This window comes from Garra rufa, chromosome 3, assembly GCF_049309525.1.
Source record: "Garra rufa chromosome 3, GarRuf1.0, whole genome shotgun sequence".
Taxonomy (NCBI): Eukaryota; Metazoa; Chordata; class Actinopteri; order Cypriniformes; family Cyprinidae; genus Garra; species Garra rufa.
Genome location: NC_133363.1, coordinates 34,641,458 through 34,669,448, shown reverse-complemented (window position 1 = coordinate 34,669,448; position 27,991 = coordinate 34,641,458). Strand labels below are relative to the sequence as shown.

General features: G+C 36.1%; 1 protein-coding gene across 2 annotated transcripts; it reads left to right on the top strand.

Moving 5' to 3' along the window:
- Positions 1–16: 16 nt before the first annotated feature.
- On the top strand, positions 17–27,991 carry tbc1d14 (TBC1 domain family, member 14). 2 transcript variants are annotated; one of them, XM_073835989.1, is made up of 15 exons: positions 17–250; positions 519–638; positions 7,020–7,734; positions 8,927–9,053; positions 17,496–17,614; positions 17,834–17,916; positions 18,036–18,153; positions 18,368–18,474; positions 19,293–19,379; positions 19,974–20,068; positions 20,146–20,217; positions 21,146–21,274; positions 21,376–21,485; positions 21,567–21,825; positions 24,564–27,991. In XM_073835989.1, exons 2-15 carry the CDS (start codon positions 581–583, stop codon positions 24,618–24,620), a joined length of 2,136 nt encoding a protein of 711 aa, XP_073692090.1. In that variant the 5' UTR covers positions 17–250; positions 519–580; the 3' UTR covers positions 24,621–27,991. The 2 variants fall into 2 exon arrangements, with proteins under 2 accessions (XP_073692090.1, XP_073692091.1); XM_073835990.1 differs by lacking the exons at positions 17–250; positions 519–638; positions 7,020–7,734; positions 8,927–9,053 and adding an exon at positions 11,988–12,345 and having other exon boundaries at positions 24,564–27,990.

Sequence of the window (27,991 nt, the reverse complement as noted above, 5' to 3'; positions counted from 1 at the left end):
TACTGACTGTCGGCAATATGTCCTAACACTTTGAAAACGCTCTGCTTCTCTGTAAATGACAGCGTTTTACCTGCATACAAAGCGACGTTACCTCTACAGGTGGAAGTAGCAATAGTTTTCGACTTTATTTGATGCAGACCAGCACTTCATTCAGTCGCCGCGCAGGTGGATTTGTCGATTCGTATGTTTTCCTGGCACGTTTATATATCGGTGTGGATGTTTTAAAATGGCGGTGGCAGCGTCACATCAGGTAAGATACTTTTCATTAGCTTTTATCTCGCTGGTAGCGTTACTCGTGCGCGAGTAGAGTTGGAACCTTTTCCAGTCAGACACTTGTCGTAATGTAAAAGTTTAATGTCTCCTGAACCTGAGAATAGCGAAGTGCACAAGCAAAGCGAAAAGTTTTGAGGTAAGTTTAGAGTTTAGGTGATAAATGAAATTCAGGAGTGCTCGTGAAAGCGGAGAGTGGTATATTATAAGAGTAATAATAATAGTGTTTGATGTGTTGTTTATCGGAGGGTCTGGAGTAAAGGTGAGGAGGTGATGGACGCACACACATCCTTCCACCTGCAGCAGGAACATGGCAGAAGCAGAGCACACGTCCAGTGAAAGCAGCACAAACTGTCAAAGCAATGATGGTAAGTTCGAACAGGTACATCCTCCAAGCTGTTTGTTTAGGTTTGTTGTACTGGATGTCAAAATGATTACAGTTATTTTAGGACACAGAAGCATCACTGTTTTTTAAAACAGGAAAAACTGAAAATAAACTTTTGTGCATCACACAATTATTTTTGTTTAGTCATGTTTATATGTGTTGAACTATGTTGGAGTGTACTGTTGCACTTCAATGAATGAAAAGAGACTGCAGGATGGTTACAAAGTGTTTTTCAGAGCCATCTATTGAATCTAACCACATTGATTACAAATGCAGTGGCCATTCTGTTTATACAGTTGTTAGTTATTAATAATAGAGTGCAACAGTGCTCACCCTCTTTTCTGTATGGTTCTGTTTATTTCCTCATAGGGATTTTCCTAATTTACTGACAGAGAACCAAAAAAGCTATGAATAGAAACTTCCAGGTGGTGATTCATAATGGCACACATTTTGATTTGAAGCAAAAAAGTATTTGAAAAACAGACAAAAGACAATGAGACAGACTACAATGATACAAGACACCTGTATGTAACACCTACAGTCAAAACTATGGAGAAAAATAAAACCATTGATTTAAAAAGATGATTACATATATATAATCGATACACACACTGATACACAGAAAAACTGACTGTCATTTGAAGTGCTTCATGGGAGTAGATGGGCGCTGAAATTGCAAATTTTCCGATTAGTGGACATTTCTTGGCAAAATAATGCTTAATGTGGTTTGCTAAATGTAGTGTTTCTGGTATTCTGCTATTGAACACAATTATTTAAAAAATTAAGTTGAAATAATACAGGCCAATGACTGCAACAAAATGTATGAAAAATCTTGTAGCTTACAGTAGGTCTTTTTTTTTTAAAGGTTTATAAGTTAAGTTTCTGAATCCAAAGAAAATCCATGGGATTTTAACTTCACAGAGCCTGACTGTTGCACTCTTACCTAATTAAAGGTAAGAGGAAATGTTAGGAAATGTAGAAATGAGAGATTTTAACCTTTTCGTTATTTTGTCCTTTTTAGTAGTGGTTAACTTCAGGTGGTTTCTAACAATAGTAGAATTTATATTTATATTTTAATTATATGTAGTCTAATTTAAGGATCAATTGAGGCCACAAACTTTTGCAGTAGGGTCTAGTCTGCAAAATACACTACCAGTCAAATGTTTTTGAACAGTATGATTTTTAAAGTTTTTTTTTTTTTTAAAGAAGTCTCTTCTGCATTTATTTGATCCAAAGTACAAGAAAAACAGTGAAATTTTGAAATATTTTTACTATTTAAAATAAATGGCTTATATTTGAATATGTTTTAAAATGTAATTTATTCCTGTGATCAAAGCAAAATTTTCAGCATCATTACTCCAGTCTTCAGTGTCACATGATGCTTCAGAAATCATTGTAATATGCTGATTTGCTGTTCAAGAAAGATTTGTTATTGTTGTTGTTATTATTATTAACAATATTTAAAACAGTTGAGTACAGGGTTCCTTGATGAATAGAAAGATCCAAAGGTCAGCATATGTCTGAAATAAAAAGCTTTTTAACATTATACACTATACCATTCAAAAGCTTGGAATCAGTATAAATGCTGTTCTTTTGAACTTTGTATTCATCAAAGAAACCTGAAAAGATTCTACTTCAGCTGTTTTTAACATAATGAAAATAATACTTGGTTTTGTTTTTGTTTTTTTGAGCAGCAAATCAGGATCTGGAGTAATGATGCTAAAAATTCAGCTTTGAAATCACAGGAATAAATTACATTTTAAAATATATTCAAAATGAAAACAGTTATTTTAAATAGTAAAAATATTTCAGAATTTTACTGTTTGTACTTTGGATCAAATAAATGCAGGCTTAGTGAGCGGAAGAGACTTCTTTAAAAAACAATCAGTAAAAAACCTTTGACTTGTAGTGTACAAATGGACACTTGTTTATTGCTGTAGAAATGTTGTAACCCTAACTTCTGTAATCTCCGTCATGCAGTCGTAATTCCTTAAAAACAGTTTATTTTGGTGGTTTTGAGAAATTCAGAGGATGCTGATTGCCTTATGAAGGATTTCATCAGCGAACAACGATTTCACAGTATTTTACAAGCATATTTAGCAGCACAGCAACTGAGCCATGAAGTAGCTCTGTGTGATTTAGCTGAAAGACTGAATTATTAATTTGGAAAAAATAAATAATAATTTTAATCAGTTAGCTATTTCTCCTTGACTACAGGAACACAGTAACCTTAAAACTCCAAGACCAACCATAATTCTTTGAATTTGAGAAATGTATGGGCTGGGTCACTTTTGAAATTGTGAAATCACTGTTATTGTTTAAGGTGTGTATTGTTGGGCTATTAAAGTATTGTTATCCTGTCAAAAGCTTCAGTTACTGATTGCACTTTCATTTGTAGATTTCATGGCTTTGTTCAGGCATGTTCTGTCCACAATCGAATGTTAGTTTGTAGGTTATATGCACATTTTTTTTGTTTCTTTTGCAGTAGATGAGCAGGTGCACATACCTGTGACACACACTGAACCATATTCAATTGTGGAGGAAGAACCAGTAGAGCTTGTATTGTTCGCTGCCTCTCCCATATTATATTTTGCTTCTGCATCAGGCACAATATAAACATCTTGTTTGTCAACTTTTTTTTTTGAGTTGATACTCTATTTTCCACTTCGTTTTTGACGTCCTGTTGATGTGCTGCTGTGATGTCCTCGGGCCATATGCACCCCAATCATTCTCCCTCTATCCTCATTAAGTCAAAGAGCTATTTCTGCTCAATTTTGATGGCAGATATTGTCCACTAGATTATCAAGGACGTTCGAGGACAGCTGTCTCATAGTTGAGTTGGAGGGAGTGTTGACGTGATGTTTCCTCAGGTCTTTGGGTCAGATTTTTTTTCTGGTTTCAGGTTGCTTTCTCTGCTCCTGCACACTGGCGTTTTCATGTCACTATATTATGTAGATAAGTTGGTCAGCGGTGTGGTGTGACTAGAGGTTGTTGTGTTGTTGTTTTACAGATTGAAGACTCCCTGTTTACACTAGTATGTTTTCATTTTAAAACGGCATTTTACAATGAAAATGATCCTTGTCGACAATGGCGTTTTCACTGCGTTTCAGAAACAATCTCCGTCCACACTACCCAAACCGAAAATGCTTATCACATGATCATTAATGCAGATACAACCGTAGATATGTACAGTGGTATGCCAAAGTTTGGGCACCCCTGTAAATTTTCATCATTTTCCTTTATAAATCATTGGTTGTCTGGATAAGAAATTTCAGTTAAATATATCATATAGGAGACAAACGCAGTGATATTTGAGAAGTGAAATAAAGTTTATATGATTTATGGAAAGTGTGCTAGAATTATTTAAACAAAATTGGGCATGTGCATAAATTTAGGCACCCTTGTCATTTTATTGATTTCAATACCTTTAGCACTAATTATTAGAACTCAAAATTGGTTTGGTAACCTCAGTGACCCTTGACCTCCATACACAGGTGAATCCATTCATGAGGAAGTATTTACATCTAGTATTTGCATCTTCTCTAAAGAGTGGCAACATGGGAGCCTCAAAACAACTCTCAGATGACCTGAAAACAATGATTGTTGAACATCATGGTTTAGGGGAAGGATACAGAAAGCTGTCTCAGAGATTTAAGCTCTCAGTTTCAACTGTGAGGAACATTGTGAGGAATTGGAAGACCAGAGGCACGGTTCTAGTTAAGGCCCGAAGTGGCAGACCAAGAAAAATCTCAGATAAGCAGAGGTGCAGGATGGTGAGAACAATCACAGTCAACCCACAGACTAGCTCCAAAGACCTACAACATCATCTTGCTGCAGATGGTGTCACTGTGCATCGTTCAACTATTCAGCGCTCTTTACACAAGGAGATGCTGTATGGACGAGTAATGCGGAAAAAGCCTTTTCTCTACACACGCCACAAACGGTGTCGCTTGAGGTATGCTAAAGCACATTTGGACAAGCCAGCTTCATTTTGGAATAAGGTGCTGTGGACTGATGAAACTAAAATAGAGTTATTTGGGCAAAACAAGGGGCATTATGTATGGCGGAAAAACAACACAGCATTCCGAGAAAAACACTTGCTACCTACAGTAAAATTTGGTGGCGGTTCCATCATACTGTGGGGCTGTGTGGCCAGTGCAGGCACTGAGAATCTTGTTAAAGTTGAGGGTCGCATGGATTCCACTCAATATCATCAGATTCTGGAGAACAACGTCCAGGAATCAGTGACAAAGTTGAAGTTGCGCCGGGGCTGGATCTTTCAACAAGACAACGACCCTAAACACTGCTCAAAATCTACTAAGGCATTCATGCAGAGGAACAAGTACAACATTCTGGAATGGCCATCTCAGTCCCCAGACCTGAATATTATTGAAAATTTGTGGTGTGATTTGAAGCGGGCTGTCCATGCTCGGAAACCATCAAACCTGACTGAACTGGAGATGTTTTGTAAAGAAGAATGGTCCAAAATACCTTCCGCCAGAATCCTGACTCTAATTGGAAGCTATAGAAAGCGTTTAGAGGCTGTTATTTCTGCAAAAGGAGGATGCACAGAATATTGAGTTAATTTTTCTTTTGTGGTGCCTAAATTTATGTACATGCCTAATTTTGTTTAAATAATTCTTGCACACTTTCCATAAATCATATAAACTTTATTTCACTTCTCAAATATCACTGTGTTTGTCTCCTATATGATATATTTAACTGAAATTTCTTATCCAGACAACCAATGATTTATAAAGGAAAATGATGAAAATTTACAGGGGTGCCCAAACTTTGGCATACCACTGTATAGGTAGATGCCCTATTATTTAGATGGTGGATGCATCTGCATGCTTGGAGCAGTTAAATGGGGCATCTACCTATACATATCTATGGGTAGTACAATGAGCAAAAGGGGTCTGCATTGTTTTCGCAAGTCTCCGTTTTCGAGGGTTGAAGGCGCTGAAGTAGTGTAAACAGGCGTAACTGTAGCATAAGTTATGCATTTTAAAATGAACATGGGGTTGAGAGACAAAATTAACAAAAAAAAATTGGGCCCAATTTACTGGTAATATAAAGTATTTTTCCAGATTGATTTTTACTTGTATTTTGAAAAATACACTGCATTATTTCATGTTGAGGGAAATATGGCTTTTTTTATTACAGTGTAAAGGTGTAATTTCTCTGAGTTTCTAGGATAAAATTGATTTATTTCTCTTCAAGTGACCATGAGATACATGTGAGATAAAGCATACGTAGAAAAACTGCAATAATTTTAATAATTTTTAATGCTGTTGTTGTTGTTATTTTACCATGCCTTCATGATTTTGCTTCTTTTTCAAATGCCTTTTATGCATAAAGTTTGTTTTACGCCATGTCTATGCAGCATCAGACTAAGTCTTTTGTAGATGGGACGTTAAATTTGTCACAGAAGCAGTCTGTCAGTCTTAAAAAAACTAACAAAAAAAAACTAAAATAAATCTATGACATTTTTATATTTTCATGACTTAAACAATTAAACATGAGTGACATACAAATAAAAAAACTAAGTAGTTTTATATTGTGTCAAAATTTAGGATGCATAAAATGTTGTCTGTAAGATGAACCTTAGCAAGACAAAGTAGTCTGCTATTTTATTCCAAAGATGTTAAAGGGTTAGTTCACCAAAAAAATGAAAATTCTGTCATTGTTACTCACCTTCATGTTGTTCCAAACCCGTAAGACCTTTCCAAATCTTATTATATTTGTTGAAATCTGAAATCTTTCTTACCCTGCATAGACAGGAATACAACTGACACTTTTAACTCCCAGAAAGATAGGAAGGACATCATTAATATAGTCCATGTGACATTGTGTGTCGTGGTGCTCTTATGAATGTGTGGCGAAAATTGACACCGAAGAGAAGAAACTGCTGAATAAAGTTGTTATTTTTGTCTTCTTTACACACTAAAAGTATTCTTGTAGCTTCATAAAATTTTGGTTGAACCACTGATGTCACATAAACTGTTAAATAACAATGTCCTTACTACCTTTCTGGGTCTTGAATGTGTCAGTTGTGTCAATGCAGGGTCAGAAAGCTCTCTGATTTAATCAAACGAAGGTCTTTCGGTTTTGGAATGACATTAAGATAAGTGATTAATGACAAAATTATTATTATTGGGTGAACTGTTCCTATAAAAATCTCCTCCACAGAATGCTATGAATCACTGTATGTAATCAGATGTGCTGGAAATGACATTTTTTGATTTAGAAAAATGTTGGTTTATTTTCTAAAAGGAGATGAAACACCCATTTGACTCAGTGCTTACAGATATTAGCTTTTTCCTCATAAGGACTAATCTATTTTTGTTATTTGCCTTTCTAGATTCACAGTTCTCATCGTTCAGCAACTCTTCACACAGCCAGTGTTTGCAGATTGCCTCTGAGCCTCTCACCCAAAACCATGTTAACCATCACATGCCCTCAGACTCTCAGCTGCCACACGTCTCCCTCAGCTGCAAATCATTCACCCCCTGTAATGGCACATGTGATGAGGATCGCAGCAGCTTGGCCTCTCAGGACTCTGGAATCCCCACTCTGGAGATTAACCCCCCTGAGCACATTCATGCTCGAGTCACCAGTGCTGGGCTGGCGGTTCCACCTCCACATGATGATAATCCGGCAACACTAAACTTGGATGTTTCAGATAACTCCATGCTCAAGTCTTCCACCTTCCCACGTTGTGACTTTGATTTGGTACGTCTTTATAGCACAAGTGGGCTCTCCAGTGCGGCAGGAAAGGGTACTTTGAACCGCAGTGATGATATTTCAGTGGGCAGTGTTTCCAGTTTAAGTACTGAGTTTTCTGCCACATTGTCAGTCAGTAATGAGGACTTCCTAGACTTTATGGTTACATCAGAGTCCAGCGCCGTTGTTACATTTGAGAATGAAGATGTCTTGCAACGTAATGACAATTCACTGTCATCTCCTACTGACCTACATGGCAAGCTCAGCAGCCCACAACGACAACCTGTGGGGGTCTCTACACCACATGAGGCTAGACCCAAGAGGTTGGGTCCGCTCGCCAACTTCTTTCACAAGTATGGTAGCATTTGCATTTGTACCATTGTTATATTAGTTTGCTTATGATTCTGCATTTAATTTAATTTAACTTAATATTTACTCTGCTCTTCGTATTACAAAACCTAGAAACAAAACATTTGCCACATTGCAGTTGTTACAAGTGATGTTTTCTTAGTGGAACTGCAACAAAAATGCTTTCTTAGCGTCCTTGTGTACATGGCAAGATCTTGTTTCCTCTATATAATTTTTAATCTCCAATTTTTTTAATTTTCACTTTTGATTATCTACCATATTTTTCCCATAAGAGCGGACATGGCCATTTGTAAATTTAATGTGTCTGAATTCCGGTGTCATCTGCTTCCAGCTGTTTTTAGCTGTACAAAACAGCTTGTTTTTCTGCTTGATATTGCAAACTGGTTTGTCTTACCATATTATTTTGTATTATCTTAATTATGAACACAGTGGTTTGTAGTGCAAACAGTTTTACCGTTTACTGCACTTTGTTATTCTTCTCGTTATTTCCCTACGGCGGCTTATGAACTGGAAGTCTCACATATTTGTCTCAACAGCTTACTTACGCATTGAAAAATAAGGTGGATTGGGTTTGCTGGTGCTTCTCATCACCAGTGAATTAATTTTTTTATATATTTCAAATATTGCAGGCATCATTTTCCGTATCACCATCAGCCATATCAGTTTCAGTAGTGCTGAAACAGTCATGTATTTTTTTTTTTTTTACAAGCATTCTGGAACCTAAAAAATGGGTTGCAGATCAAAAATGTTTAGACGCCACTGAATAGCGTAGAGTGCTCAAAAGGTCTTAAGTGGCTTAGGTACTCCATATTTAATGCAGCTCGTCATTATCTGGACCTCAGCTCTAAGATTCACTCAAATCACTGTCTTTTATACTGTGGGTGATCGTTGTCAACTTGTGGCACATGTCTCAGAATTACCTGCTCTTTCGTCTCAGCAACAGACTTTCTTGAGCTTTTCTTGATCCCAAAACAGCTATTTTTCCTTCTGCCTTACTCTCCACAGTGCAGTGTTCTTTTCAGTTTTCCCTCTGTTCTGTTTAGAGCATTAAATGAAATACAGTAATAAAGCATCTAATTTTCTGGATTGCAAACATTAAAAAGCTGGAGAATTTATTTATCAGTAGTAGTAGCACTGTGCTAACTCAGTCCTTTAATTTTTTTCTATATTTGTAAGGGGTCTTTTTGCTAAGAGGATGAAGGATACGGGTCCACTGGAAGAACAGAGAGACCCTGGCTGGAAGCTGTTTGGTAAAGTTCCACATAAAGACCTTTCAATCAAAGACTCCAGGAAAATACAAAAGGTACGTTCACACACCTGCACTCGTACACGATTTTACAAGAGACCAAAATGCAATGTTTTTTCAAGTGCTTTTTCATGTAGTAGGGCTGCACCAAAATTCAGTGTATGTGTGTGAAATACCCTTCATTGGCCATGTTTACACAGCAGCAGAATACGGTTGTCAGTCCAGTTTGAGTCCTTAATACAGTTACGTTTACACACAGTATGATTCTTTTCAGGTGTGACAACCGCATTCTCTGTAAACACACACTGTGTGAACGGGAACAGGACTGGACAATTAGTTGTCTGTCACTTCATGCAGTGCATTATCTGAGTTACCAGAAAGTTATAAATCCAGTCAGTTTTTCTCTAATGGTGCTATTTTCGACAGATTTGTGTTCTGCTTGACTCAAATGCTCTGCTCTCCACCCAAATATAAGCTGCTGTGGGTTAATAAAGATTTGAACTTGCGGCTCGATTGGACCCTCGTCGTGTCTGAAAGTGATAAGACTTTCAGTTTTATCGACATCGCCATCTTTCATATTACTTTGGTCATTGCTTGACTCCTGTTACACGTTCATATAGACAGTATTCAAGACGCTACTGTAAGTTGCTGTGTAAACATGACATTTCGAGACTCACACCCGTAAAGTTAATGCGGTCAACGTAGCCATTGAGTATTGCCCTACCCATTTGAATGTTTAGGCCACATAAATGTGAGGTCAGATTCTCTTTAACAAGGCAGTTGTGTGATGTGCTGCTTTTAAACAAAAGGCTGGGATGTACTACATCATGTCCAAGATATTTGCCTTAAAGGGATAGTTTACACAAAAATAAAAATTCTGTCATTCATTACTCAACCTCATGTCGTTACAAGCCTGTAAGACCTTTGTTCATCTTCAGATCGCAAATTGAGATATTTTTGATCAAATCCGAGAGCTTTCTGACACTGCATAGACAGCAACACAACTGACACGTTCAAGGCCCAGTATGATAGTAAGGACATTGTTAAAATAGTCCATGTGACATCCATTTTGGTGTGCAAAGAAGACAAAAATAATGACAACAATTTGTCACCCATGCTGGCAAAATGAGTCGGAATGAGCAAAATTTTAACTGAAATGAGATCTTCACATTCTCCATTAAAATACCTTCACAATAATAAATGACTTGTTGGAATTGGACAAAAAATGACTTCAGTCATCTGGAGGCGGCAGAGTGAGTCAGCAGAGTTGATATTAAGAAAAGTTAGTTGTCTGAAGATTCCAAAGCAAAATCACCAAGCAATATTGCATATTTTCCTTCAATTCTTTTCTCAATAATAATTGCTATATTACTTATCATAATATAGCTGTTTTTTTTTTTTTTTTTTTTTGTTTTATCTTTGTTATTAAAACTAAGAACAAAGATCTAAACAAACAGTAATTAAGAGCGGCATTTTAATTTGTTTGATTAACATTAAGACAGATCTATATTAAGACCTACTGTAATTTATGGATCTAATATAATGTTACACATCAAAGTGAGCAGGGAATAATGTACTCCTCTCAGAAAACATACAAATAAAGATCATTTGAGATGTTTAATTACTATTTGGAGCAATGGGATTGTTAAAAGAGGGCTTAATGAAGTAATTTTTGTGAAAACCTCAAATTTGACCCAAAAATGTGACATTTTTCACTTCTTTTGCCTGTAGCCCAAAATTAGACCGTAAGCATTCCGACTCATTTGGTCAGCACAGGTCACAATTCTTCTCTTTCATGTCAGTCTTCAGCGCACAAAGGGTATTCTTGTAGCTTCATAAAATTACAGTTAAACACTGATGTCACATTGTCATGACTGTTTTGACAATGTTTTTACTACCTTTCTGGGTCTCTGCAGGGTCAGAAAGCTCTCGGATTTCATCAAAAATGTCTTAATTTGTGTTCTGATGATAAACGAAAGTCTTAGGTTTGGGAAGATATGAGGATGAATAATTAATGACAGAATTTTCATTTTGATTGACTTTTTTTGCAGCGTGTAAAGTATGTTGGGCACAGACACAGATTTTTTACCTTCAGACTATGTCCATTCTAAGGATATCAAACGTGTGATATTTTAAGCCAATTTAATAACACATATTGTTTCTATTTGTCATGTGTTCTCTTGGCAATGTTGCTGTTAAGTACTGTTTCTAGTTTTGGGGAAAACAACCCATGAATGGTTTCCTTCAGTTTTCCCAGCTGGAAGACAATATTTCAACAGTGAAATATTTAAATATTTGTTTACAATAGTTTTCGATTGCTCATTTTGGTTCATTATGCATGAATGAATCAAATGCGGAGTTATTATATTGTTGTGAATGGGGCTTTGTTTCCAGTGTACAGGCCTATAGTTTGCTTTAGGTAATTTGAACCCCCTGATTCAGCCTCCCCGTGTCCATCTAGATTTCACCCACATCCAGCTCCTGCCTTTATCTCTTGCTTTTGTTCTCAGCAGCTGTAATGGAAGATTGAGGTATTAGGTGACGGGTTTAGAGTTGCTGGTTTATTCAGGCTCTGTAGCAGTTGCTTATAGGAAAAGTTAAGGTAAGATATATTAATATTATATACTTCTGTCCTTCATCAGTGCTTTTGATTTTAAACATTGCAGTATTTTACCGACTGCCATTTACTTTAAAAATGTAGTATTTTCAGACAGTGTGGTTAGAATGTGTCGTGTTATATTTATTTGAATCAATAGAAGCTCATGAGGAATGATGACACACCGGCCACGTAAAGCAGATTATTTATCATCTTTGTACATGACTCAGACATGCACAGAGGAGCACAGAGCACACTGATCATATGAGTCTGCAGTGCAGATAGCCTTGTGCTCCTAATAGCTGAAATCAATTAGTATGGCTGCCTGTAAATCATGGATCCTCTCTCAGCACTGTGATGATGACGAGTAACATTAGCATGCACACACACACATATGGACACAGCAGGAGCACGGGGCAAGGTCTGATCCTCTGCATCCCTCTGATGTAGGGCCTCCCAGTTGGGTGCCTGTTTGTTAGGACGGAGTAACAGAGAGAAAGAGGGCAAGGAAAAACAGTGTCAAGTAACTTAGCAGGAGTGAGACAGCAATAACAGCAATAACAGCAGAAGAGCAGGAGCACAGTAGTATCATGCTACTGTTTCTCAGGGTGTGTCCCATATTCCTTGCGGTCTTCCTCTGCTGCTGTGCCTTGCCTTTTGGTCGGCAAGGCACTTAAGCTTGTAGTTGTGGAAATAAAGCAATGGTGTATTCTGATGCTGGATTCTGAATGTCTCAGCACTGCAGCGTTCATGGTGAGTTCATGCCTTGTGTTTTTCTTTTACCTCCTCATTGTTTTCTGTCTGATCAAAAAGAAAAGGTCAGGACAGTAAGGAAGAGAGAAAAAAAGAGCCATTTGGGGGAGAAAATGACATGATGAGAGATTCAGTTTGGTCGTAGCAGGTGTACATGTGTGAGCACATTTGTATGTGTTGGTGAATTATATTGTTGTCCTGTTTCTTTGGTTTGCTGTCCTGCTTTCACTCTTAAGACTTATTAGGAGTTTGTCGTGTAATCTTATTAAATGTCCTTTTCTTATACACATTTGGCTCATGGTTGGAATGTAGGTCATTTTGTCTAGTTTTATCTCTGAGAGAGTGCAGTGTGGGGGCAAATTAAATATTTATATTCACTCATGAGCGATAGTGTGTGCTTTCTGACTGCATAAATAAAACAAAACTTATTTTTCTATCTTCATTTTAAAGATATAGATTACTTCAGAATCAGGGAATTTAAAGATGGATGCTGAGTAAGAGCACAGATTCCTATTCAGGTTGTACAGTGTGTGACATGAGACTTGTAATGAAACTCAAATACTGTAACAGTAGCAAGTTCTGATTCCATTTAGGCCTATCATGACCAGTGTTGTGCAGTAACTATCTTCTAGTAATGCATTAAAGTAATAACATTACTTTCCCTGCATTGTTACTAGTAGTGTAACTAATTACTAGTAAAATTTAAGTAACAATATTACAGTTAACATACAGTCACTTTTTTTGTCACGATCGCTAATGAAATTAGATTTGAAATTCAAACATTCAATCATCCCTATCAGTTTTCATAAGCATGATGTCACCAGCGAAGCAAGCTTGCTTCGTCATATAATGGAGAACATGATTGGTCGGTTCTACCTGTGGGTTGCTTGGTTCACCTTGTTGCAGAATTTACTATGTTGCTGCCTTTTTAAATAACAGATGTTGTTTAAAATTTGTGGCTTGTCATCAGTTTGAGTTAATTAGTACTCTTCATTTATCTGTACTTTCATGGATTCACAGGCTGCAGAAATTAACAATTACAAAATTAACAATAACAATTACCAATTTTTGGGGTGTAACTACTGTAGTAGTGTAAGTAATTACTGTTGGCTAGGAGTAATAATATTACTTTTCAAAGGAGTAACTAGCAATGAGTGATATATTCATAACTAGCCCAACACTGACCATGACACTTCTTGTTTGCAAAGATTATTTTTCACAGTTCCTGCTGCTTTTAGAACTTCTGCTTCCACTTATGCAGGTTGTGAAAAAAGTGTGGCAAAACACTGGATGTTAAAACCTTGTTAAGGCCACTAAGTTCTTCTTAAGCTTTGAAATTTTCTTGATGATTAAGCCATTGCCATCATCCAAAATCATCTCATTACAATGTGGGAAAAAATTCTTTAAAGGGGTCATCCGGTGCCACATGCACTTTTACAAGCTGTTTGAACTGAAATGTGTGTTGGGGGAGTGTGTACACAACCACCCTAGAATGACAAAGATCCGCCCAGTAGTTTTCTTTTAATTAAGTAAAATAATTTGCCTCTTCTCATATCGAGCCGTTCTCAGATGCCTGTCGTTGTGGCGTAACACCGACAGAGGCCGCTCCTGCGATAGTTGATAGACAGTAGTGTTTTAGCGTAGACCCGCCCCGAGTCAGAAGTAAACTGACTGCACTGAGGGAATGTGACCGCTGATCTATCTAAATGGGTTCATGTTTACGTGAATAATTTCTCACCATACTGCTTTAAAAACGAGGGTCAGTGTAAAGCAGTTTTTGCGAAGCTGCTGCTGAAAAATGGGTCTGTAACTATTCGTGTTCTTGCTTCATCTCCACCAGAAGAAGTGAGTTTAATCTCTTTTTATATGAATCTTTGCTAATCACCTATTAAATAATGTTAAAGTTAGCACGTTTCATGATGAATGCGGCTAAAGTGTAACTTACACGCTCAGAGAACATGGTTATGTCGTCTTCTCTATGTACATCCGTCTCAATATAATTCATAATCGCATGTTTATAATGAACAATGCATTAAGGTGATTGTCTATTTACAAACTGTGTACGTTTTAGTAAAACTACATTAAGCTTAGCTTTGTAATGCTAGATGGTATAAAACGGTGTCTGTTAATTATTAAGATGTCACGTACAATTATTTTAAATCGTTTTGGATCAGTTATAACTCCATTAAGAATGGTAACGTTAACGCAATACCTGCAAAAGTGTTTACAGCCCAACTGCATACAAGTAAAGACCATAACACTCACATTTATGTATTTCGGACGGGGTAAGTTATAGGGGTGTAACGATATGCCTAGGTCACGATACGGTACGTATCGCGATATTGGGTTCACGATACGATACATATCACGATATTTTGAACAAAAATTAAAACATGAAACTGAAAATCAAACAACAGATTTATTTTTAAAAAAACTAATTTCAATAACTTTCTTAGTTTTACATACAAGGTCACATTTTAAGGTTTAATAAAAACCTTCTGTATTAAAATTAACAACTGAATAGGTCTGTCTGTCACTGAATTTTTTTTTTAAATTTAACATGATAGTGATAAAATTGTCAAGATGTCAAATTCTTTAAACCTGCTAGCGATGCAAGATTCTATGGTGGAATAATATTTATCTGTCAGGTGCAGTGCGGGTGACGGGCACGGGTATTTGCTCTTTGGACTCAATCCGGTACACGCTGACGCTGCTCTCAAACGGTCCCGTTTTGTGTTCACGCTCTGTCTGAAGACCGTTTTAAAGCCCTTTCACATGGGACGCGTCAAGCGGTGGAATCACTGCGCAGCTGCCGCTTTCTCTCATAGTGAAAGTGTTTTGCAGTCGAGCTGGTGTTCGCAACGCGGTTTCGGGGTAAACGTAGTTGCAAACAACTAGGTCTCATTTTACTTTACAAAAACAAAATAAATGAAACGTAATGAAAATAGGCTACTATATGTGTTATTTGCTATTTGTCATTTTATGGGACAATGACTAGCGTAGTTTTCATATCAGACATAGTTTACTAAGACATTTTACACATAATTGTATTTTTACCTGCGCAGGCTATACTACACGCATTTTCTGGATTTTTTTCTTTATTTATAGCCTTTCTCCGTATTTTATGGATCATACATACTTATAGCCTATTTTAAATGATCTTGATCATGTTTTCAACACTCCGACATGCGCTTAGTGAAATGTGCTTTTGGTTGTTAATAAATCTGTGCGGTAACTGCTTAAATCGTGGCTGCTGCTCATAAAACGATTACAATACATCTTCGGAGGTTCCTGTCGCGAAGAGCCATAAAAGCTTTAAGAAATGTTTGTTCCAATGTGTGACTCGAAAAGCGGGTGAGTCTGAAGCACGAAACTTTTAACATGCACCGTGACTGTAATAATGTTTTGTCTGTAATTTTTTTTCCTACCGTCGTACTGTTGCGTGACTGTAAAACCAAAATGCTGTCGGACGTGAAGACGAGGTATCTTTAATTTCAGTTTCAGCCGAACTCATGTTGCTCTACTAATATTCAGTTCAAATGACTTCTGCATCTGATTCTGCAATGAAAGCACAAGCAGCGCTGTTGCAGAGTAGGAGACGTCGGCAGCTCAACCAATAGGATTAGGCTGTCGTCATATCGTAAATGTATCGTCATCACTCTACGATACATATCGTAACATTTTTGCATCGCGAAATATCGTACCACGAAATATCGTTACATCCCTAGTAAGTTATGTTAACCGATCACATTTTGCTCTCATTCAATCAGCTGTACCTCAGTAAACACATCGCGTACGTATCTGTCTCAGTACGCTACCCTGACATACCCTTATACAAAGATAAATCAAAGTGACAAGTTTACTAACCATTCAGACAGCTCCAGTATAAGCCGTAATTGCCGAACTTCTTTGCGGGTGTCATCTTGTTTCGGTTCCAACTCTGGTTTTTAAATTACATTTTAAATGGATGGGGTTGTACAGTGTCTTCAAAGCCCCCCCCCAGTGCCATTCCCCCCAAACTATACAACTATACCCCCAACTGTTGTCTAGGCAACACCCCGTGTGCGTTGTAATGACACGCCCCACAGAACTGGGAGTGAGCAGAGGTTAATTTCATTTAAAGGGCCAGGTACTGATATCGCTTGATAAGAACAGAGGCATTTTTTACCAGGTAAAATTAGTGTTTTTTACACTACCATAGAGAATTTTTAATCAAAGTATATTACAAACTTTTCATTTGGACCCTAAAGCATCATATTAACTTGTGGAAAATGGGCATCCTATTTAACAATATTTTTATTGTAAAGTGCTATTTTCCATTGTTTTTCTTTATGCAGATTTCATTGAACCCCTAAAAAATCTATTACAGTTAGAGTTTAATGGAAAAACAATACAAATATACAAAAAATATATACAGCCTTCATCATTTATTTTATTTTATTTCATTTCAATACATTTTTAATTTAATTTATTTATTATTGTTTTTGTTTTTTTTATTTAATTTAATTTAATCGTTTTATTTTTATTTATTTTTTATTCCATTTCATTTTAATCATGAATAACCTGAATATGTTTTGTGAGATTCATCCAACTGGCCTTTAACTTTTTAAATGTGTATTGTTTGTTGCAATTCTTTGGACTATACATACAGTGTTGGTTTTTGCTTCTTATGATTGAAACGTGTTAACAGGTGTTATTCATCATTAGATTATTTATACATTTGCCTTGCTATATTTTTTATTATTTTATAGATCATTCATTTTATATACGTGACCCTCGGCCACAAAACCAGTCATAAGGTTACATTTTTGAAAATTAGATTATACATCACATGAAAGCTGAATAAATAAGCTTTCCAAATCATCTTTAAAGTTGTCCAAATGAAGTTCTTAGCAATGCATATTACTAATCAAAAATTAAGTTTTGATATATTTACGATGGAAAATATACAAAATATTTTCATGGAACATGATTACTTAATATCCTACTGCTTTTTAGCATAAAAGAAAAATGTAACATTTTGACCCATACAATGTATTTTTGGCTATTGCTACAAATATACCCACGCTGCTTAAGACTGGTTTTGTGGTCCAGCGTCACACATTTATCTGACAATATTCATTTATTTATTTATTTATTTATTTTTGAAGGAATATGAAAGAAGGAGTGAACAATCAAGCAGTTCCATATCTCCCAAGAAGAATGTAAGGAGGAACCTGGACTTTGAGCCACTTTCAACCACAGCCCTTATACTGGAAAACCGTCCAGCGTAAGTGTCTTTAAACCTCTCATTCCTGTATTATGGGTAGAAGAAGAAAAAAAAACATAGAGGTACCATAGCACTGTCCTAGAACAAAATAAAATCACTTCTTACTTAATCACTTCTACTTAAGCATAGGGATAATAAAGGAGTTAAAAACGATACACAATGTTTTCTCTCACAGACAGTAATGTATACTATTGACATTTATTGTGTGTTTGTTTGTAGGAATCTTCCTGCAAAGCCTGAGGAAGAAGCCCAGAAACACAGACAAGAATATGAGGAGATGGTGGCTCAGGCCAAGAAGAGAGGTGACTTTCTTTTCACACATTTGTTTGTTTATATGAGTCCAGTTTTGTGTGCTCTAGAGGGCGCTGTTGCAAAACAGATTTCCATTTGACTGCCGTTGACTGCATGTGTTTCTGTGCAGAGCTGAAAGATGCCCAGAAACGGAAAAAACAACTGGAGGACAGGTGTAAACTGGAGGAAAGCATTGGCAGTGCTGCTCTCACCTGGAGTCAGGAGATATTACCCAACTGGCAAAGCATGTCAGTCACACACAAAAATCATTGACGCAGTATATCACACAAACAAACGTTCTTGACATTCCATATAATCAAATCACAGATAGACTATCTGAACTATCAAGAACAATCTGAGATAGTAGATATTAGAGTAGCCAAAAACATGGGAAAAAATGCAATATATGAAAAGAAATGATGAAGAAATTGTTTTACTCTGTCTTTCTCTTCACCATTCCAGGTGTTCATCCAAGCGGGTGAGGGATTTATGGTGGCAGGGTCTGCCACCCAGTGTGAGGGGCAAAGTCTGGAGTCTAGCGATAGGCAATGATTTGAACATCACAGATGGTATGAATGTGTTCTTTATCACACACACCTCACACATGCTCAGCACATACAGGAAAAGACCACTTTGGACATCGTTTATTTTTAATAATAAAAGTATAGACAAAAAGAATGAAGTTATTTTGTGTGTAGTTACATAAATCACTTTGTATTGTGGTTTTGTTTTCTTCATGGTGTTTCACAAGCAGCGGCCATCAATTGTAAAAAAAAAATTCTCCAACAAATATATTTTATACTGTAAATGTGCAGCCGTAAACAATCTTATTTCATGAGAACAGCATTTCTAAACTAAAGCATGAACGATGCATTGATGTCAAACAGTATTGGTAATGACGTTATATCCCGTAATAACCATGCTTTTGTGGTTTTTCACTCTGAGAGCTCTGCACTGAAAAATGTGTGGTTTAAATGTTTTTGCAATAGTGATCTGTTGCAAACAGGAGTGGAAAAGTAAAGAAAGTTTAATAGCAAGCATGGTGAAAAGGTTGAATAGCAAATGATTGTGGACAGTTTTACAGGCTGGGTAATTATATTATGGAAATTTAGTTTTACATTATTGTTTAAACATTGCCTTTATGCAGTTACACTTTACATTTAATCAGTCAGTAAATGAGTAAATTCATGGAGATCAAAAACACTAGTGTAGCAGATCTCCAAAAGCAAATTTGATTCATAAAAACAGCAACATGTAATAACCTAACTGTATCACTAGGGGGTCTCATTAGAAAGCAAATAGTGATTTATAGTGATTAGACATGTAAACATGAACGTATAACAAAAATACCTTATTTATAACACATTATTGTTTGTGTTTTAAACAGAGCTTTATGACATCTGTTTGTCAAGAGCTAAAGAAAAGTGGAATGCCTTTGTAGCCCCAACGGCTGCTGCAGAAACAGAGAGTGAAGGTGATGTGCATTTTTCATTTTTCCAAGCACATGGTACTTTGTTTCTCACCTCTTACTTTTTGTATAAATAAAATTTCTATTTGGATATATTTTAAAATGTAATTGATTCCTGTGATTTCAAAGCTGAATTTTTAGCATCATTACTCTAGTCACAATATTCTGATTTGCTGCTCAAAAACATTTATTATTATGATGTTGAAAACACCTGAGTAGAATTTTTTTTTTTTTCAGGTTTCTTTGAATAAAAATATTTTAGAAGAACAGCGTTTATCTTAAAAATAAATCGTTATCATCACTTTTAAACAATTTAAAGCATCCTTGCTAAATAAAAGTATTAATTTTGTAGATACATTTCTATAAATCAGCATATATGAATGATTTCTGAAGGATGATTTGACACTGAAGACTGGAAATGATCACAGAAATAAATTACATTTTAAAATTGATTCAAACAGTTATTTTAAATTAGTAAAAATATTTCAAAATGTAACTGTTTTTGCTGCACTTTACATCAAATAAATGCAGGCTTGGTGAGCAGAACGGATTTCTTTTAAAAATATAAAAAATCTTAATAAATTATTACTTATTTTTCAGATCCAGGCTTGTCTCATGCTGATCGAGAGGCCAGTCTAGAACTGATCAAGTTAGACATTTCCAGAACCTTTCCCAATCTCTGTATTTTCCAGCAGGTAGGGTGCTTTGATGTTTTTGGTGTATTTATATCATCTGCTGAGAATTGTCATTTATATTTTGGGTTTATTTTCAGGGAGGCCCATACCATGATGTATTGCACAGCATTCTGGGAGCTTACACTTGTTATCGTCCCGATGTGGGATACGTAAGTCTTGTTTACTCAAGTGATGTCTGTTTTTTTTTTATGTGCTCTGCACCAATGCACTGTTCACAGGCAAAACCCCTCTTTATCCCTCTGTGACCCATATTTCATCTTAACCTCAGTTTGCTTGAGTATTGACTCAGAGATGTTTACAGAGTAAAACAGAAACCGACAGAGATGCTGTGTTTTACAGCTGGTTTGCTGGAGTATGATCAGTGGTTCTGTTCCAGTTATTACACGCATAATAAGCAGAGCCTTACACCATATTCTGCTGCACATGTGAGAACGCCAGAGCAATGGGAGCTGCACAGCCCTCTCACATCCTGCTCATAAACCACAATATCAATTGTTGGCCAAAGAGCTCTCGCACTAACACCTCCACAGAGATGCTAGGTGTAAAGGTCATTTTATAAGCTGCAAAAATTAAAAGATAAATTGAGAACATATTTTCCATTAGTTTGTCACACTCTTAATGTTACTTAATCTCCTCCACCTCTCCTCCACTGGTATGATGCAACAATTTAAAGTAGAATATCTCTAATATGTTTAGCTTCCTAGTTTAGTAAGTTTGCACGTAGACTTCTTTGGAAAAAGAAAAACTTTAATTCGTCATTGTTTTGTTTTACCCTGTGATTGACATGTACACTACTGGTTAAATGTTTGAATTGATTGGAAGGATAAGATTTTAAAAAAATGTTTTTGAAGCTAAATAGAGTAAAAACTTAAAAACAGTTTTTTTTTTTTTTTTTAATTCCAAACTTTTGACCAGTGGTGTACTTGTTTAACATGACAGATCTGACATTTAAAAAAGCATGTTGTTTTAGGGGTAGCAATAGATGCCATTTTTGGAAACATCACTCAGTGATGAAAACAGAAAAATATTTTTCTGTATTATGTGTTTGTTGATTTTCCTCTCTGCTTTTATATGTAGGTGCAGGGAATGTCCTTTATTGCAGCAGTGTTGATCCTCAACATGGACACTGCTGATGCCTTCATTGCATTTGCCAATTTGTTGAACAAGCCTTGTCAAATGGCTTTCTACAGAGTGGACCACAGCCTTGTGAGTTTAATGAGTAGTCTTGAAATTGTACGATCAAGTAAATAGTCATTAGACAAGACTTTTCATGTACTCCTGTTTTTTTTTTTTTTTTTCTTTTTTAGATGTTGACATACTTTGCAGCATTTGAAGTGTTCTTTGAAGAAAATCTACCAAAGCTTTTTGCACATTTTAAAAATAACAGCCTGTCCTCTGATATTTATTTAATTGACTGGTGAGTGAGTTGCTTTGTTAGAAATTTCCCCTGAGTTTTGTGAGGTGCAGATTTATCTTCAATATGTTTTTGTCTGTGTAGGATCTTCACCTTGTACAGTAAATCACTCCCACTGGACATTGCATGCCGTGTGTGGGACGTGTTCTGTCGTGATGGCGAGGAATTTCTCTTCCGCACAGCGCTGGGTATTCTGCGTCTTTACGAGGACATCCTCACACACATGGACTTCATCCACATCGCTCAGTTCCTGACGCGCTTGCCAGACTACATCTCTGCTGAGGAGATCTTCTCCAGTATAACCACTATCAACATGAACAGCAAGAACAAGAAATGGGCACAAGTGCGCATCTTTTTTTTTTTTTAATGAACACATTACGTTTATTAAAAATAATACATGCACACTGAATTAAACACACATACACTGATGTTCAAAAATTTGGGATTAGTAAGAAATATCTTATAAGATACTTAAGAAGTATCTTATGCTCATAAAGGCTGTATCTATTTGACCAAAAATACAGAAAAATATATATTTTGTGAAATATTATGGACATTTAAAATAGAAATATGTTATTTTAATATACTTCAATTTATTACTGTGAAGCAAAGCTGCAATTTCAGCATCATTACTCCAGTCTTCAGTGTCACATGATCCTTCAGAAATCATTCTAATATGCTGATTTATCATCAATGTTGGAAACAGCTGCTTAACATGTGGACCTGTGATACTGTGATTTATTCATAAATAAGAAATTATTAAGCATTTATTCAAAATAGAAATTTTGTGTTAAAATATACACTACTATTCGAAGTTTTAGGGTCACGATTTTTATTTTTTTTTAAGAAATTGATACTTTTATTCAGCAAGGATGTTTTAAATGGATAAAAAGTGATAGTAAAGACTTATATTGTCAGAAAAGGTTTCTATTTGGAATAAATGCTGTTCATTTGAACTTTTTATTCTTCGAAGAATTAAAGAAAAAAGTATCGCAGGTTCCAAAAAAATATTAAGCAGCACAACACTGATAATGAATCAGCATATTAGAATGATTTCTGAAGGATCATGCGACACTGAAGACTGGAGTATTGATGCTGAAAAATTAGCATTGCTTCACAGGAATAAATTATATTTTAAAGTATAGTGAAACAGGAAACAATTAGAAAAATATTAGAAATTGCAATAATATTTCACAATATTTTTACAGTTTTTTTTTTCCCAGTAAAAAATTAAAATTTGGGGGTTGGTAAGAAGTTTTTATTTTTATTTTTTCTCTCTAATGCTTCCCAAGGCTGCATTTATCCAATCAAAAATAAATTAAAAACATAATATTGTAAAATTATAGTATTTCACATCTTCAGCATCATTTGGTGCTAAGGAAGCATTTTTTCTTATCAGTGTTAAAAAGATGTAAGATTTTAGTGGAAACAGTGACACATTCCCTCAGGATTCATTGATGAAGTTCAAAAGAACAGATTTGATTTGAAATGGAGATCATTATACTTTACTCTCTTCACTATCATTTTTGACAATTTAATGTGTACTTAATCTAATCTTTTTTTTTTTTTTCCAAGACAAATATTACTGACCCCAGAATTTTGAACAGAATATACAGTGGGTTGAGAACATATTCAGTTCTAAATTCATTCATAAATGGCATTCACTCACAAGTTTATCGCGCAATTCTGAGTTTTTATCTCAGAAGAGATACAAATAATTGACTCAAAGTCTAATTTTGAGAGAAAAAACTGATATTTTCTCAGAATTGCAAGTTGATACCTCACAATTCTGACTTTATAACACAATTGTGTAGTAATTCTGAGAAAAGTCCTTATATTATTTTAGTCAGTTTATATTTCACAATTCTGACTCTCTCATATAAGATATAACTTGCAAATCTAACTTTATAACTTGCAATTGCAAACTTATATCAAGCAATTCTGAGAAAAAAGTCGGAATTCTGAGATGTAAACTCGCAATTGCGATAAAAGTCAGAATTGTGAGATAAAAAGTTGCAATTATCTTTTATATTTTTTATTCAGTCCTTCCATAGCAAACACTAGATTTTTAATAATACAAAACCCAAAAAACACTGAATTTAAGAGCATTTTAGCATAAAGCTAGCCTGGAAAAATCCAGACCCTAATCTATTAAGATTAAGGGTCTGGGATCGAGCAATGAAAACTGCCTGACTCGAGGGGCGGCACCAAGCATGCATTTGAAACTCTCACTGCACACAATTGGATAACGCTACGACCAATCACAACAATACACGCTTAGCTACCAGCAGAGCTAAATGATGTTTCATTAACAAAATTCGGGAGAAGCGCGTCAGATACTTAGCATAAACATCAAGAGGAGCCCACTTAAGTCAATCAGCGCCATAGGTTTAAATACAGCTGACTCACCTCAATTCACTTGATGGTTTATCAGTAACCCTCCACCACCCCATCTCATCACTCCGAGTTCTCGCTACTCCTATTGGGGGGTACTCTGGGTTCGGGCCACTCCCGAGCTCGGAGCCCTTCAACGGACAGCACGCCAAACATGCACTACTATTCTCCGGCTAATTATATGTAAGCGTGAACTGATAGATTAAACTCTTGCCGTATCCAGTCGGCAAAACAGCATAAACGTCCTTCTTGCAAAGGAACGATTCGAGTTTTCGGTTTTCTGTTCCTCTTTTATATGAAAAGCCAAGTCTAACTCGTTCATTGTAGCGGCCAAAGCCGTTTCAAACAACTGGTGTTCATCTGTAGCAACAGCGATCTTTCAAAGTTTACTACATGATTCGGACGTCGCAGTGCTGTCGTCATCAGTTTAGCTCGCCTCTGTCCCGCCTACATCAGATACACCGATTTGATTGGTTCCCACAACTGCTTACGTAATGCAGTAACCTGCATCATTGCTCGATGCCAGAGTGTCTTGCAGAGACAATTCAAATTGTGCTCTCGCGAGACCTCTGGATTTCCAGGGTAGCATAAAGCTGCAAGTGTGAAAAAATGAGATGGTGAGAAAGAGAGAGAATGATACAGTGATGTTCATTTTTTTTTTTTTTTTCTTTTTTTTTGTACCTCTAGGTTCTTCAGGCTTTGCAGAAAGGACAAGAGCGGGGCAGTCCACTACTGAAACGCTGAGGATGCATCCTTGTGTCTTCTTTTCCACCTCACAGAGACTCATGTTGACTGTGCATGGGTATTCCTGGATACCTCTGGTACCACATCAGAGAAAATCAGTTTCAGCGGCCGCTGTATGTGTCCTCTTCCATACAAACTAATGCGTGGGAATACAAACTGACCTCACAGGGCTGGAACGGAGGCAACACATCACATGAATGTACACTCCCAACTCTCAAATAGGTGTGGCAATGTGAGTTTGTGAAGCTCTAAATTATTTCACATCTCTGTCCTCTCATACCTTTCACCTTCACCCTATCTCCTTCCACCTCGCTCAGCTTAAACAAGGCATTTCCATTCAAGCGAAATAAAGTAATATATGTATTGCTGTGGTTTTCTAAGGTTGTTTTTATTTGTTGTTTGTCTCTCCTGTGTTGTTTTTAATGCTTGCGAAAGCATATTGACTTGAAATGAGATTCTTGACAGAGTCTGATCTCTGAGTGTCCTTTAAAATCCTGGAATCTCAAAAGGAGTTTTGTTTTAAAAAACTAGAAGTGCACAAATCATAAAGAGCTTCTTTTGTTTGCTAGGATGCAATGTCAATGCATTGCTTCAAAGACTTTTTGTACACTTTCTAAAGTTTCTTTTCAAGAACTATTATTTATTCTACCTCTTACTTCTTGTCTGTAATCTGTGTTGCTATTTTCTGTCTCACGAATGTCTTTATTCAGAGGTTTGAGTGGATACTGAAAGCTGTGTTTGTGGTATTGTTACTGGATTCTCTCTCCCTTTTCTATTTTTTCTCTTATTTTTTTATAAGTAGTGTAGTGCCATGCTGGGATACTAGCATTTCTGAAGTTACAAAGTTTGGTTTCAATTCATGCCTACAAAACAGGACTTTAGCAAAATGAATGTGGCTTTAACATTGTGGTGCAACTTGGATCTCCTGGTGGTTGAAGTGTCGAAAAGATGGTAGATGAAAGATTGAGTAGGAGTACCTTCAGAGATAATGTGGTTTTCTGTCATATGACGTCTCATTGTCTTTGTTAAAGAATTATTTCCTTTCTAGAACAGTACAGAAAATTTACTTACCCCCTTGTCAACCAAGATGTTCATGTCTTTCTTTCTTCAGTCGTAAAGAAATTGTTTTTTGAGGCAAACATTTCAGGATTTTTCTCCATATAGTGGACTTCTATGGTGCCCCACTTCCAAAATGCAGTTTAAATGCAGCTTCAAAGGGCTCTACACGATTCCAGTCGAGGAAGAAGGATCTTATCTAGTGAAACTTTTTAAAAAAGTACAATTTATATACTTTTTAACCTCAACTCGTCCTACATCGCTGCAGAGGTATCGACCCAGTGTTTACAAAGAGCATGCAAAGAAGGTCAAACGACCTTTATGAAAAAAATTAAAAACGCAATGTATGACAATTTTGAAGTTGGAGGAGAAAATGAGATGGGAGTTTTTTTGACTGTGTCCGCATTGCAGAGTATTTGAGGTTAAAAGGTATTTTTTCTCTAGAAAATCATTTCACTGGATTAAGTCCCTTCTTCCTGGACTGGGATCATTTAGAGCCCTTTGTTGCTGCAACTAAACTGCGTTTTGGAAGTTCAAACTAGTGGGCACCATACAAGTCCACAACATGAGAAAAATCCTGAAATGTTTTCTTCAAAAAACATACATTCTTTATGACTGAAGAAAGAAAGACATGAACATCTTGGATGACAAGGTGGTAAGTAAATTATCTGTAAATTTTTGTTCTGGAAGTGAACTACTCCTTTAATAACAGAGAAACTAGCCTCTAGATTTTGCAGTAAATTATTGTTGACATTCAACACTTCGTCAAATTTGAGAATAAAATCAGCCAAAATGATCTTATTAAAAATCTATGTAATACCATATTTTAAACCTTCATAGTCTGTACTCGTTTCATGTAAATAACATGCACTAAACTGGCCTAATTTATGGGACCATAATGTAACAGCAATAACAGCATTGTTTTTATAAGTTAAACATCCAGATGCTTATTTATTATATTGAGTAGAGTTCATGGATTATTATTTTTGAGGAAAACGACCTAAATTTCATGCCCGCTGAGAGTGTAAGTGTGTATACTGTATGTAAACAAGCTATGAAGGCACCACATTAGGTTTATGTTTAGATATTATCAAGATAATGTGGTGAGATTTCACAGCTTTGTGATCGAAGGAAAACCTCCCACCTTTTTTGTGGTCTAAACCACACTACTGCAATAAGCTGCTTTGCACATTTTATTTTCATAGAATTTCACTGTCATCTTTCCTATGCTGTCTGCTATTTCATGTTTCTTGTCTTGTTCATCACCATGTAGGAACCCCAGGAACTTGTTTTGTGTTAATGTTGGCTGTTTTCATTATAATCCAATTACTCATTGCCCTCAATTTTAAAATATTTATATATCTGGAGGACATGCACTAAGAGCTTTCAATTAATGGCTTTCTGTTATGCCTCGAGTCCAAAGTTTTAACTCGGAAAAAGAACTTAAAGGCATAGTTCATCCAAAAATGAAACTTCTGTCATTTAATTACTCACCCTCATGTCGTTCCAAACCCGTACGGTTATTTCTGTTTTCTTTGAACACAAAAAGAATTCTCATAGCTTCATATAATTATGGTACATGGACTATTTTAATGATGTCCTTACTACCTTTCTGGGCCTTGAATGTGTCAGTTGTGTTGCTGTCTATGCAGGCTCAGAAAGCTCAAGGATTTCCTCAAAAATATCTTAATTTGTGTTGAAGATGAATAAAGGTCAACATGAGGGTTAGTAATTAATGACGATTTTCATTTTTGTGTGAACTATCCTTTTAAAAGACTTAATATGTGTCCAGTGCATTGAGCTGTTTACGTTCAAGTACAATAAAAGGAGTGAAGACAATCTTAATTGTAATGACAGATGTGACGTGTGTTTGTGTGTTTAAACAACTTCATGTTGTGAGTACTTGAGTGTGCGCAGCATCATAAACTATTCATGCTCCAGGAACACAGGAAATGTCAATTATGAAGTACAGTAATGTATTGTGCAATGTATTTATGGTAGTGTTTTATGTGGGAATTGACAGAATGATGAAGGCGTTTGGATGTTCAGTGCATCTGAACATCATTTAATGTAAGCTTTTTTTCCCCCCAACACTGTGTGAGCATTTAAACGTGTGCAGACTGTATGCATGCAATCCCACACTTGAAGCTTTCAGATGTTATTGGAGCACGCACTGACGCGGCTCACGCGACACGCTTTGACCGGTCTCTGTTTTTATGTTTGTCCTTTTGTCCAAAAGTGCTGCCTTTGCTTTTGTGTCAATACAGATGATCTAGAAATAAATAAAGTTGTGTATATACTCATGGTCTATTGGC

What these genes read in the sequence shown, in the direction of transcription:
- tbc1d14 (XM_073835989.1), top strand. Translation starts at nt 581, where the DNA reads ATGGCAGAAGCAGAGCACACGTCCAGTGAAAGCAGCACAAACTGTCAA. An exon ending in ACTCCAGGAAAATACAAAAG is followed by an intron (nt 9,054 to 17,495) that starts GTACGTTCACAC and finishes TTATTTTTGAAG; the next exon opens with GAATATGAAAGAAGGAGTGA. An exon ending in GGCTCAGGCCAAGAAGAGAG is followed by an intron (nt 17,917 to 18,035) that starts GTGACTTTCTTT and finishes GTTTCTGTGCAG; the next exon opens with AGCTGAAAGATGCCCAGAAA.